Here is a 15,146-nt window from a genome sequence, read left to right as displayed (position 1 = left end):
AACCTATGGCACGGGTGACAGAGGTGGCACTCAGAGCCCTTTCTGTGGGCACCCGGGCCAATGCCCAGCACACCCGATAGGACTCAAAGAATCTTCCTAGGACATTAGGAAGAGGAAGAATGAGTAGACAGGGCTGAATTATCTTTGGAGGACCTCCTGCCGCCCCCACGATTCTCTGTGTACAGAGGGATACAGAAGCTAAAGAAGCTAAAATTATGAAAATTTTCCATGTTTCTACTGTGTTGATGTCCAGAGGAGGCGAATATGAAGCTGTTGAACAGGGAGCAAAAAGTTACTGCTTTAATTTTTGTTTGGCACCTCACAATAAATAAGGGGGGTTTTGGGTTCAGTTTGGGCACTTGGCCGCTAAACGGTTTGCCATCACTGCTATAGGCTAAGATTGCAGCCTGTAATTATTCTCTCTAAGACTCTGAATTGGTTACATTTTTTAAAATGCCTAGGAAACCTACTACGAGAAACCTACCATCAGAAGTAGATCTGATGGTAGATGCCTCCTGTCTGCCTCTGCCCTAAACTGAAATTTATTATTCCTGGAACATAAACAGACTTGTTAAAAACTTTATCTAAGTAATATGTAAATTAACTGGAAAAGACGTGGAGTAGCCTGGTTGGGCACTGGGAGCTAAGGCTATTTTGCAGCTCAGTAGCCTCTGCAGTTAATGAACATGTTACTAACATAAAGTTTTTAATAAGTTAGGTTAGGTTCTAGGATTATTAAATTAAAGGGCAGAGGCAGCAGGAGGAATCTACCATCAGATCTACCTCGGATTTCCTTTAAAACTAGGCAGGTTTAGGTATGCCTTCAATGGAACTAAACAGAAATATCAAGCATAGAACAATGGTTTCCTGTTTGTGGAAGAAAATAGCCATGGTTGTCTAACTTGAATGAAAAAATTTGCTAAATAGTAACAAAACAAGAGAGAATATTGAAAAAGTGTGTTTTAGAGGACTAGCATGAATTGTATGCCAATTTTCAGGACCAGTAAAAAGTATCTTGGATGATATTCCTACTAGGATATAATTATTGATGTCTGATGCATGGACCAAATAAGCTTAGTTCACTTAACCCAAGATATTTCAAAGCCTCAGAAAATCATTAAGCTGGTAGTAATACTTAAGGTAATCAGATTTATTAGGGGTCACAGAAATAAAAGCAATCCGAGAAGTTCATGATTGTATTACAGCATTTGTAATTATGAGCTGAGCTTCCATTATAACTTAATGTACTTCCATTATAACACAGTCAATGTGTTTACATTTACATCATAATGAGAAAGGCACCTCAATAAACATAATAAAAATGATGAATCACTTTTTCTAGACTTTTTTAGAAGTAGGCAGCTTCTTACTTATATTCCCCTAAATAATACCGGATCCCCTGGATAGGGGGCTTTGGGGTTTAGGTACATTCCATGCAACCCGGACATAATGGTGGATATGCAGCCAAACAGGCAAACCAGCAAATTTACGCCCCTAGCTACTATCCATGGCTGTTATTGGCCAGGCAGATATTGACTAATCACAGTCATGGTTAGTTGTGCGGGCATCAATTAGCCGGATTGGCTGCCAATCTAGTAATATGTCTGGTTCAGTGGGATGCACCCATATGGAAACTTCTCTGGCCCTTGATGATCTCCTTGATGATCCGTTTTGATGGTCTCCTTTTAATAGGAATACCTTCTGCAAAATGGCTCTTCAGGAAGAAGTGTATGTTTCTTGTGTCTTATGGACTAACCTGCAAATCATGTTGGGCACTCTGAAAAGAACTGACACTGTGCTAAGGGTACATCTTGACCAAAATCACAAACCTTGTATTGTGCAAGAAGTAGCAGCAGATCTAAAGCCATGCCATTTAGAGCTGGATGTCTAATTCCCAATGTCCAGAGTACTTTTCTAAAACAAATCTTTTTTGACCCTGTAGATGTTCCCTTTTGAGTGTTATGGAGCAGATTCACATCTGTTTTCTGTGTGTGCAGCTAGATTTTCCATCTGGTCTGTAACAAGTGAGAATTAGAGATGTAGCCAGGGAAAAGTGATGAAAATGGTTATCTTTGTGTACAAAAACGTTGCTATTGTTTATTTAAAGATTGGTTACAATCAAATCGGAATAATCAATATAAAGGAAAACCAATCACTATAACCACTTTGATGCTGCCTGAAAGACACCATGCATAGTATTGAGTGTGTAGAATGGCCATTTTCACATATGCCTTAACTGTGGATACATCATCCATTGATGTCTACAATATTCAATTTCTTCCATTAGTGAAGTCTGACATGTTCATTTGTTTTGCAGATATGTTTTGGTTTGGAACGCTTACACAACCCATTATGTGACTCACTGTATAGCCTTCATCCCATTATGAATTATAGATGAAACCTATTGTTGCACTTTGTTACATGTCATCAATACAAGATACTCTAAAAGTATAGTTTATCACATTTGTGTAAGCTTCATGGTCTCATAAGCTGATATGTATATACTATACCAACATGAGGAGAGAAAAAGAACTGGACCGCACATCCACACATCACACAATTATCTACTGCCGCTAGGCTACATTATATAACGAACTGGAGGTTCTTAGTTACATTTTGATCAAATTGTATAAGCCCACCAACCACTTCAAGGTGTTCTCTTTTTGGTGGGTCCAGCATCACATGGCGTCCACCACCGCTGCAGCACAGCGCCGGCAGGGACCAAGACCCGGCTGCCCCCCAGCACCCGTACTGGCAGGCATAGCCCCCATGGCTCCAGGCCCAGGTCCCCACCAGCATGTATATACTATAGAAGTAGCTACCTTTATGGTTTTCCTTACCCTAAAGTAAACCTTTAATCAGGAATTTACCTGATATGGTAGATCTGATGACAGGTTCCTTTTTTTTATCCTCAGCCCTGAAGTGCTTTTCTCTAATCCTTATATTTAGTCATGCCTAAAATAAACTTTATCATTGATTTATACAAATTATTGGCAGAGGCTACTGGGACTGAGTAGTCTATCCGGTCCATGGGAGCCAAAGGTACTCCCCCAAAGCACAGTCTATATAGAGTAATCCAAGTACCAGCCAGCAGGTTACAGAAAATAAATAAGGGAACTAACTATTAGAAGATCCTCACCAGAAAGTCAGTGTGGGAGATTTATTATGAATTCTCTGACCGTTTCTGAAAACTGGCAGAGACTACAGCAGGAATTTCCACCAGGTCAGACCTGATATAAACCGGTCCCCTGGGCAGGAGTTTGCAACTAGAGCCTCTTAGTAGATATGGACCCCAGAGCACCAGCGGGGGGAATTTAAGACTGCCATTTAAAACGCAAGTCTTAAATAATTCCCCCCCAGTGTTTCAAATGTATAATATTCATTTATAGTGAGCCTGAGAGTTTTGATATAATTAACCGATATTATTAGTCTTTTTTGCAATATTTTTTAATTTATTTTATTACTCATTCAGTTTTTTTAAATATACTATTTATTTTTTCATTGTATTTTCTATGCATCATTATACATGAAGCCTTTGCATATGAACTGCTCATCTCAGCTGTGAATAACATTTTTATAACTGTAAGAAATGATTTGTTGACTTCTATGGGAGAATGTTGTGGGCATGCTCTGTGATGTCTGCTGTAGTCTCAGTGCTGGGAGCAGGGGGTAAGTAACGCTGCCCCCATCACCCTTGGCTAATAATGTTCGCAGACTGAATGACTGGAGTGAATGGCAATAGCTGCATACATATATATATATATATATATTGTGAGACACTGAAGGGGTTAACTGTGGATGGGCGGTATGTTTCCCATAGGTTTTGCTATTATGCAAGGCCTTAGTGCTGAGGTTGGGTGTCCAGCACCTTGGACACAGGTGATGGGAGCAGCCCAATCAGTCTTTTTTTTAAAACCGCTCAGCAGAGCTGGAATTGTGGTCTCTCTGTGGAAGGAGGCTGGAGAGCACACAGCCCTGACCTCTGTGCCTGGAGCAGCCAAGTGATTTTGTATAGTGGTGAGTTAGTGAACACCTGTATAGTTAGCACCCTGACGGGTAGGATTTTTGTTTATTTAATGCCTGAATGTAAAGGCTGTTTTATTTTGCTGCTACAATAAACGCAGGCGAGACCTGTTTTGGACTGTATTTTGGTGTCACTGTCTTGAACTGCATCCTAGCACCCCGCTACCACGGTCTCTACTGGGCCAAATCTCCCACAATATATATATATATTCACTACTGAGGACAACAGAGCACCAATACATATAGTAACTCAATGCTGATGTAATATAAAACAATGTAATTGCATTTCTCTATCTTTTTCAATTACTGTTTACTTGCATCTTTGCTTAAAAGGAATCTGTGATGTAGAAAATGCATTTTGATTTGCAGGCAGCATGTTATAGAGCAGGAGGAGCTGAGCAGATTCATGGACAGTTTTCTAAATAACTTATTTATTCATCTCTACATTTTTATTCTTTCTCTAGTCATTGGACTGACCCTATATCAGTGACGGACGACCCTTTTATGTATAAGTTTACCTGAAAAGATAGCTGCCAGTCATTGATAGCACTGCCCTCCTGACTTTATAACATAGAATAAGCAGAGCTACAAATGGAAAAAAGAAAAGGGACTCTGTGATTTCTCTGAATCTACCTCCTGCTCTATATTATGCTGCCATGCAGATCAAAAAGTGATTCATGTGATTTCCCCTTTAAGCCATCGCAACCTGTTACTTCTGATTTTATGTAATGAAAATGGTCGAATTGTCCCCAATAAACATTGTTATTGATTTGCTACAGGTAACACCAATAGTATATTTGCCTTGGATTATATCAGTGGTGCTCTAACGCTGAATGGCCAACTAGACCGAGAAAATCCACTGTATACATCAGGGTTCATTCTCACAGTTAAGGTAATTAAAGCGTCTTATCAAATTTCTGTTCTTTCTACTAATGTGAATGTAGTACAGCCCATAAAGTTACTATTTTCTTTTGTTATGTGGTTTTTCTTGTATTACTGCACAATGTAATGCATTTTGAAAAGGTGTTCTTATCAATAAAGGAGAATGGTTCCTATGCATACATATGAATAAATAGAAACCATAGAATTAGACTATTGTTATAAACAATTTCATAATGCTTTTCCAGTTCATGTCTATTTTATTTAATATTAAATCCAGAGAATAATCTTTATTCTTTAAAGTTTGAAGGGTTCAATGAATACGTTGTACTTGTTTTTTCTATGGACCCATTCAGGCAGTAGTGATCAATCATCTGTCTTAGACTGATTGTAGCACAACTCAACTCAAAGGGCTGGGTCCCCAATCATGAGAATTATTCTTTTAATATAAGCAATTAAAAGAATAGGGACCTGTTCTCACCAATGGGTGGAGCAGAAGACCAAGCATGCCCCATTCAGTTCTATAGGATCGGCAGAGTAGACCAGGAATAAGTTTAGAACACATCACTGAGAGAAAACATTGATCACATGACATCAGCATAACCAATGGCTGGCCTGAGCGGTGATGGTTACATGAATGAACTACTCATGACATCAATCACATTGGGGGGTAAGAGCTCTCCTTACCAAGGCTTTTCCAATAAAGGTTGCCTTATAGGCATGTGGAGACTTGGAGCCATTGATGCCTAGGGAAATATGCAAATATATTTTCCAAAATGGGATAGGGAAAACTTTGCCACTTTTGGCTACTTTGTATTGTAGCCCTATTAACATCAAGCATGACTGTGTAGAACCTAATCGTATTCTGCAGAATTTAAAGCCAAACATTGTATATATTCCAAAAGAAACGGGCTCTTACTCCCCTACCCTAGTCAAAAGCCTCTCACTCTCCTAAACCAGTACCTATCATGGTTTACACAGATTCAGGAAACAGTGTAGGGAGAATAGCAAGAGGTAGGGAAACCAAGAAGGGAAAACTGTCCATTACTCTAAGGCTAAGCTAGTGCCTGCCCGCGGGTGATGGTCAGCTTTCCCGGACTAGCTCCGGAACTGACAACTTCTCTCTCTATGGACACAAAGTCCTATCCAGAAAGCAGAGGAAAAGACTAAAGAATACTAGGGTCTGGTGTACTAAATTCCCTCCCCCCCTAGCGAAAGTAACTGTGAGAACTATCAATCCCAGCATGCACACAAACACATAACCAAGACTGAATACAGGAAGGAGGGCAATACAGAGGACATGAATAACAGGTAACAACCAGAGCAGGTCCACAAGGCACTAACAACTATATAAACACAAACAAAAGGGGAACATACAGGAATGTGGTGTGAGCATATGCAACACCCCTGCCAATGCATAGGCAAGGTGGTAGTTGTGAATAGAGCCCTCTCCATGTCAGGAGGTCTCTAAGTACTGGAGATCTTTGTAATAGCAGCTGTAGCTGCTGTCTGGTAAGGCAAGAGTTAACAATGCCAAATGTTTTTGTCTAATGTTGTTTATTGTGATACTGTGAGGCAAGCTGGAAGCTGATTGGAGAGTGTTACCACCTGACCAAGGGAGTACATGGTCAGACCTCAGGAGGAGAGTGAGAGACTCCATCTTGGAGCAGTACATGTCAGTCCTGCAACAGCCAGTGTCCTAATACCAGGAACCACAGGTGCCTCAGGCCCTTGCCTAGCACCCACGGCAAGTCTGGAGACTTAAGCCCCAGAGCAGTGGTCCACCACCCGGACTCCGCTCCAGTTCTACCAGCCCAGTCTGAAGCTACTACTAGGCTGTGTGTAACTTTCCTGTGGACCAGCTCTCCATGACTCTTCAAGCTTCTGAATCTTCTGTTATTGTTTAGCTGTAAAAACTGTAAGTTATTTTGCACAACATTGCCTCAGTCTAATCCCTGGATACGGCTGCTTACCACCACAGGCTTCCCCATCCATTCCCCCAGGTTTTCATCCTACAGACACCTCAGGGGTTACCCGGGGGAGAAACCATTGCATCAGCCTTTCTCTCCATATTTCTTGCACACACCACCTGGTGGAGACCTGCCAGGCTGTAGGTCAGCCTGTTGGCCCTCATACCAAGCACCGTGACCACAGCGTTCCCAAGGCCACACTAGCCGGTCACTACGGTATTCTGGGCCCCGGCTGCCTCCGCACCACAAGAAAAAGCTAGGTCCTGGTGGGGGATGTTGCACATACAAGAGAACATATATTACAAAAAGTTTTGGAGAACTCCTTTAAAGGGGTTTCTGGAATTGTAGAAAAGCCTGTAGGGTACAAGGCTGGGGGTGGTTATCAATATACAGTGTAGTAAACCTGTTCTGACTTATGCTTCCGTAATATTTTCTCTGAAGAAAGTCGTGCTCACATGGGGTGACACTGGCAAGGGAAAGGTACATAGGGATGAGCCAGTAAGGTAAAGCAATGTTCTTACAATACCTTGTAGCTGCTTTATATATCAGTTCAAAGTCATATTTATAGACAAGTGGTCATTAAAGGGGTATTCCCATCTGGGCATGTACATTTAATTAGTTTCATTTGCCAAAGCATTTTTTCAAGATAATTTGTTGCCATGTTATCCCTTAGAAACGAGCGATCTTCCTCGGATATGGCCACCTCTGCTGGAGTGATTGCACAAAGAAACAAAAGGTTTTGTATATGAAATGGCTGGGAGTTACTGCAAGTCGCACAGCCGTCTTGTGGTAATGATTGCTGAAGCCAGATGGTCAGGAAGGGCTCAATAGCGCATGTCTGGCCACCGCTGTCAAAATATGAGGTGGTCGTATCCGAGGAAGCCATCTCGGAAGACTTGAAGAAATGTTTACATATGGCAAATGAATTCAATTAAATGTAAATTCCCGGATAGTAATACCCCTTTAATTATTCATGCTTAAGGGAATCTATAATATGTTGGCTTCAGTAAGCTCTTAAGCCCATTGCCCACAAGGAAGTTTGGTCCTACAAACTCAATTTGTGCACTTTCTTGGACCCAATCTCTACTGAGATGTTGATAAAGTTTCAGTACCATGAGTAATCAAAGGATTTATTGATTGAACTTTTTTTTTACATATTAGTAGATGGAAAATGTTTTAAAATGTGGTGGAACTAAAGCATTTAGCGAGAGCATTGTAGCATGAAGATACTTATTCGCTTATCCACACATATATAGTTTAAAAAAAACTATTTTTGCTAACCCCTTTATGAGATTTGCAAACTTATAATTAAAATCAATATGATTCCAGCCTGCTACTTAAAATCATTCAGAGCTGTACTTGGCATCGGAACTGTGGAGCTGGCCACAAATCAGCCGCTGTTTAGCAGCCCTATTGATTGGGCCAATCCCAGGCTGTACCAAAGGTGTAGAGATCATTTTTCAGTTCTAGAAGGGGCACCAGTCTTGTAGAGCTGGAAAGTGACACATAATTACAGCACTTGACCTCTGATAAGATTCGCTCAATACCCCATTATCATCATAGTGGTACTTGAGGTGCCCAGGTCTTTCATTTTCCTTCTTTAATTGGAATAAGGGAATATAAGGAACTGTATCTTCTTCAGTGGAACAGAACATGCTGTATTGTGACATAAAGCAACACGAGCATCCTATTAAAGACCTTTCTCCTTATGAAGTTGTGTCGGTCATTGACAGAGTCTTGTCTACACAAAGACCAATTTGTCAGCTCATCCTTTTCGTTCTCTGTATGTTCTCTGATAACTATAAAAAGCTTTAGCACCTACAACCATTGTGTACGTTATCTGGTAAAAAAAAAAAAAGATATCAACAATAATATCCTGTATTTTTGGCTTACCCGAAAGGCTATTTTTGTTAAAAATTTTGCATTACCTGCTCATTTTTATGAAAACACCAAAAGAAGTGCAAGAAAATCTTAAAACGAATTATTTTTCTTAATTATACAGAAATGTGAATGATCATAAAAAGTTGTCAGTTTTTGTATTCATTCTTTTCACTCACCCCACAATAAAAAAAGCAAAATTATAGCTGTGTTATTTTTATTTTTGTTGTAATTTTATGATTTTTATTAATGTTTTTTTTTAATTTTAAGGGAACTGAACTGCAGGAGGATCGAAGCCCTTCTGAAGCCACTGTGAAAACTACATTTAACATTCTAGTCATTGATATCAATGACAATGCTCCACAGTTTAATAGCTCAGAGTATACTGTAAGCATTCCAGAGCTGGCCCAACTTGGTTTTGCATTGCCTCTGTATATTCAAGTACAAGATAAAGATGAGGTAAGAGTGAGCAAAGAATATAACGTACCAGGAAACAATGTGTCTCTGTAGTTTGCAGTGCTAGAGTTCATCCAATGGTTTAATATTCATGACGTTTGTAGTCTCTCTCTGTTGTTAACCAAACAGAGAAACCTAAATTGTTGACAGTTGTACCTTATTTATATATTATGTTACTTCATTAAAAAGATGGTCATCAACCAAGCATTCGAAAGCTATAGGGACATGTTATTAGTAACAATAGTCAATGGCTTGAGGAAGCACGTCTTAAAGCATCCAATAAAGGAAATTGTTTGCTCAGATGGTGAATGCCACATCTATTGCCGAGTGTTTAACAATGGATAAACTTCACCATTGAACTTCAATATATGTAAATAATTTTGGTATGCAAATGGATTTTTTTTTTCAGGGGGATGGGGAGTTATTACCAGATTGTCTGTTTAGTTGAAATACTGTTTAGAACTTTTTTCTATAAAAATAAAAGTCTCGACCGCTCCAATGGAGTCTCAAAAAGTAATACAAGACACCAGGCACTGGGGACATTTACTAAGAGTAGTGTAAACTGCACTAAAAGTGGATTTGCCTGTGTATAATACAGAGTGCACCAGATTCACAAAGAACATGTGCCAGAAATCATCAATCTGGCGCTCCCTGCACTGGCCCGACGGAGTTCACCAACTTTTTTGTGGTCCACCTTTAACATAGGGTTTGCAACACACTTATGTCTGACATCATGAACATAGGAATCAGGATACCTTTACAGGATTGGAACCTCATGCTCAGACGCCTTGTAATGTATAAAGTAGCCTTTTAAACGAACCCTCCAGTCACAGCTGATTTGTTGAATTATACCTTGTGCGGGACCTAAAATGGAAGAGCATGAGTCTAGTAAATAATCACCATTGTGAGGGGCAGGATGCTGAGGATCAGACACCACCTGTTTTACAATACAACAATACATATATACAGGCAGTGTCTGGATTATGTATAGGATATGTTCTTTAGGTTTGTACTTACAGGGGTTGTCTTCTTTCAGCAAATATTTGATATGGTTTGTGTAAGGAAAAGTTATCCAATTTTACAATATGCTTTCTGTATCAAATCCTCATGGTTTTCTAGATCTCTGCTGGCTGTCCTGCTATAAATGCTTCCATTTCTTACTTCCTGTGGATAGAAATCTGTCCATGTGATGTGATGGAGGTGCATGTCCACGAGCCGTTATTATCACACAACTCCTATTACTCTCTGTGATAATAACGGTTCGGATTATCAGTAAAGCTTCACTACAGACACCTTACAGCTGATCATTACAGTCTGGGACTAAAGTATAGCTTCCAGAGAGCATCACCACCAAAGGTCACAGTGGGCAGATTGGTCCATCTGTAACTAGGGGTCGTCTGTAAGTCACATGTCCCTAAGTAGGGGGATGCCTGTGCGTGTGTATATGTACAAAGAATAATCAGTTATACAATCCTTTTGCATCCTGTAAATCATGCATCTATGTAGGTGTTTGCAAGGTTTGTATGTCTATGATATAACTGTTATTTTACGGTTTTACAGAAGCTGGCGCTGCATTGTTTTTTTTCCATTCTTCTGAACATGATAGATAAGTAATTACACCAGACACATCTTATTATACACAGCTTCTGTATAGTCTTTTCCAATCTTTCTTGTATTCCATGTGGACCCTACTTCAGTTTTCTCATATACAGTTATCTCCTCATTTATACCCTCGGTGGCTTTCTGTCTACTTGGAGGCCTTGGTGACTAGACAATGTTTTGAAGCTTACGGATCCCAACTGGTTTACCTCCTGTCCCTTTCATTTTGTTGCTTCACCACCCTGTAGAGTCGTGTGGGGAGAGTTAGATATCTAGATGGAAATTTCCAGATTGAGAACTGAGCCGGGATCTATTTCTGACAACATTTTTATTTTGGCTTTTAATCAACACTTGATATGACAACAGCGACTTTTCTCAGGTAAAGAAAGAACAATAAAAAATTTAAGAGAAGTGATAGAAAAACATTGGTTTCACAAGTCATTGTACATTTCTATTTATCTTATTCTTAAATAAATCCCTGAGGTTAGTATTTTTATCATCCCATTTTGAAAGTGGTTTAGAGTTTCAGTCACTGTTGTTTAGGATGTGTTATCAATGTGTAGTTATGTATCTAGAATTTGGTGTAGTTTATGTTGTGATTCTCATAAATACGAAGCGTAGAGCATTCATATTCCTCACAGGTGTTTTTCGAAAATGACCCGTCTGCTTTCAGTGAAACTTTTGGTCTAATTGCTCTAATTAATTTGACTGGAACATGTGGCAGGAGGCTCTGAATAGTTGTCAGAAATCCCTAACTCAACAGGCTGCGTATGCTATGCAGCTCTTATTATTATAGTGTGCCATTCAGGTCATTGTTTAAGAAAATTCAAGCTACTTTTCATAGTGTGAAAAACTGGAAATGAAGGTGGAAATGAAATTTTTTTGTCATAAAAATAAAGACAACGATTGCTCATAGCAGTGCATAGTACTTTTATTATGTAAAATAAAAAATTATTATGGACTCTTCGGTAATGTGAGTTACAGATGACCTCTAGTTACAAATGGACCACTGGATCTTGGTAATTTACTGTAGTTTAGCCTTCGGCTACAATAAACAGCTATAACAGTTATCAGAGGTGTCAGCAATTAAGCTTTATTGTTAATCCTGGTTCTTATGACAATACAACATTTTTAAAATCCAATTGTCACAGAGACCAAAAAAAATATTTGGCTGGGGTTACAATTATAAATTATACAGTTCCAACTTACATACAAATTTAACTTAAGAACAAGGTGTTGCATACTAACTTAAGAACAGTCCTGTCCACCATTACTTCCTTTATACAGATAAACTCTTCTACTTGAAGGGCGCCAAAGATTGTAGGGGAATTTTGAAAATAAACTGGTATGGAAATGCTTAAGGAAAACTACCATTTTGACTGGATTTTGACTTGTAATGTACTGTAATATGTCTTTTAAGAGCACTACATACTGTTCAAAGTAAAAAAAAGATCTAATTAAAAAAAATTAGCCAATGTGCTCCATGCTGACACAATATTACAGCAGGCAGCGGGAGAGAGACAGAGGAACAGGGTGGCATGTCACTAGGGCTTTGGGAAGTGTGTAACAGCCAGAGCTTGGAGTCCAAATTTTCTAAAAGCTAAAAGTAAATTTTAGTGTGGGTAACATTTACTCCATGCCTCTATGAGCTGAAAGTGTATCTCAAGATGGTAGTGTAGATAGGTCACTTCTATGGTCTTATCCATTGTATACTTCTCAGTTTTGGAATTGGACTTTTGCCTATGCAATATGATGGCATTATATAAAGATTATTATTATTATGAATAGATATAATGTGTGAGTACCACAATCTTACCCACAATAGGTGATGATTTCCCTCTGTAATTTAGTAAAAATGTTTCTGTATTGCATCATAAATAAAATTGACTCAATGATAGAAACCTGTTCAGGAATTTCATCAATGATCATAATATCATTGATTTTGTATTACGCTTTACTAAGAGTGTTAGTGAAGGGGCAACCAGCACTCTAAACTTCAGGAGGGCAAATTTTCAGCAACTAAGGGAAGACCTTAAAGGCATAGACTGGGATAATGTTCTCAAAGACAAAAGCCCCCCCCAAAAAATGGGACTTTTTCTCATATATTCTGAAAAAGTCCTGTGAGAAACACATACCTTATGGGAAAAAGCATAAAAGGAACAAGAAAAAGCCTATGTGGCTAACTAGTCTTGTAAGGAAAGCAATAAGCGAGAAAGATAAGGCGTTTAAGGTGCTTAAACGTGAAGGTAGCGATGAGGCATTACAGGATTATAGAGAGAAAAATAAATCCTGTAAAAAGCAGATAAAGGCTGCAAAAAGACTGAGAGAAATATTGCCAGGGAGAGCAAAAATAACCCCAAATTATTTTTCAAGTATATAAATGATAAGAAACTAAAAACAGAGAGTGTGGGTCCCCTTAGAAATAACATGGGGGTCATGGTGGAAGGAGATGAGGAAAGGGCCAATCTAATGAATGTCGCCTTCTCAACTGTCTTTACCCAGGAAAATCCCCTGGTGGAAGACACAATGAGGAATAATGTAAATTCTTTTTGGAATGTCAACAGTTTAACCCAGGAAGAGGTACAGCGCCGCCTCGCAACCACTAAGATAGATAAATCACCGGGGCCAGATGGCATACACCCCCGGGTTCTGCATGAATTATGTATGGTGATAGACAGACCGTTATTTTTAATATTTGAAGATTCACTGAGGACTGGTTATGTTCCACAGGACTGGCGCCTAGCAAATGTGGTACCAATATACAAAATAGGATCAAATAGCGATCCTGGAAACTACAGACCCGTGAGTCTAACTGCTGTGGTGGGGAAAATATTTGAGGGGTTTGTTAGAGATGCTATCCTGGAGTATCTCACAGTGCACAACCTTATAACACAGCGTCAGCATGGGTTTATGAGAGATCGCTCCTGTCAAACTAATCTGATTGGTTTCTACGAGGAGGTAAGTTCAAGACTGGATCTGGGGGACGCTGTGGATGTTGTATATCTGGACTTTTCAAAGGCATTTGACACCGTGCCACATAAAAGGTTGGTATATAAAATGAGACTGCTGGGAATAGGAGAAAATCTGTGTATTTGGGTAAGTAATTGGCTTAGTGATAGAAAACAGAGGGTGGTCATTAATGGCACATTCTCAGATTGGGTTGATGTTACCAGTGGAGTGCCACAGGGGTCAGTATTGGGGCCACTTCTTTTTAATATTTTTATTAATGACCTTGTAGTGGGTTTACACAGTCAAGTTTCAATATTTGTAGATGATACTATGCTGTGTAAAGTAATAAATACTGAGGTCGGTAGTTTAGCATTACAGAGGGATTTGTGGAAGCTTGAGGAGTGGGCAGAGAAATGGTTGATGAGGTTTAATGTAGATAAATGTAAAGTTATGCACTTGGGCCATGGAAACAAAAACTATAATTATGTTCTAAACAGTCAATTACTTAGTAAAACTGGAGCTGAAAAGGACTTGGGGGTATTGGTGGATGGTAAACTTAATTTTAGTGACCAGAGCCAGGTGGCTGCTGCTACAGCAAATAAAATTATGGGATGTATCAAGAGAGGAATAGATTCTCATGATAAAGACGTAGTTTTGCCCTTATACAAATCCCTGGTCAGACCACACATGGAATATTGTATACAGTTTTGGGCACCAGTGTATAAAAAGGATATAGTAGAGCTGGAACTGGTGCAGAGGAGAGCAACCAGGATTATTAGGGGAATGGAGGGATTAGAATACACTGACAGATTACAAAATTTGGGATTATTCAGTTTAGAAAAAAGACGACTGAGGGGAGACCTCATTACAATGTACAAATACCTGAACGGACAGTACAGGGATCTCTCCAAAGATCTTTTTATACCTAGGCCTGTGCCCAGGACAAGGGGGCATCCTCTACGCCTACAGGAGAGGCGATTTTACCATCAACATAGACAAAGGTTCTTTACTGTACGAGCAGTGAGACTGTGGAACTCTCTGCCGCAGAAGGTTGTACATTCTATGTACATGTTCAAGAGAGGCCTGGATACCTTTCTGGAGAGAGAAAATATCACGGGTTATGGGGATAAAACATTTATTTATTTCTTAAAGGTTGGACTTGATGGACTTGCGTCTTTTTCCAGCCTTATATACTATGATACTATGATACTATGAATTTTCCCCGGAAAGGAAGCATCAAGTGAGTTGTCACAAAAGCAAAGGAATTACTTATCTTCTATACAAGCAAGGGAATGGGAAGATATGGGAAAATTAGTAATACAGGGAATGATCCGGCAAATTAGCCATAAAGATGGAGAATCAATCATGTGCAGAAGAGATAAGCTGAAGTTA

The 15,146-nt window shown here is 39.4% G+C and overlaps 1 protein-coding gene across 4 annotated transcripts in view; it reads left to right on the top strand.

Moving 5' to 3' along the window:
* The window catches only part of CDH23 (cadherin related 23), a 708,444-nt gene that overhangs the window by 318,854 nt on the left and 374,444 nt on the right, over positions 1 to 15,146 (top strand). For all 4 annotated transcript variants that reach the window (XM_072131217.1, XM_072131214.1, XM_072131213.1 and 1 more), the window contains exons 10-11: positions 4,803 to 4,915; positions 9,021 to 9,209. In XM_072131217.1, the coding sequence (XP_071987318.1) occupies positions 4,803 to 4,915; positions 9,021 to 9,209 (302 nt within the window). The remainder of the gene's footprint in view (positions 1 to 4,802; positions 4,916 to 9,020; positions 9,210 to 15,146) is intronic.

This window comes from Engystomops pustulosus, chromosome 11, assembly GCF_040894005.1.
Source record: "Engystomops pustulosus chromosome 11, aEngPut4.maternal, whole genome shotgun sequence".
Lineage (NCBI taxonomy): Eukaryota > Metazoa > Chordata > Amphibia > Anura > Leptodactylidae > Engystomops > Engystomops pustulosus.
The sequence above is the reverse complement of the archived record's forward strand: the minus strand, read 5'-3'. Positions and strand labels throughout refer to the sequence as shown.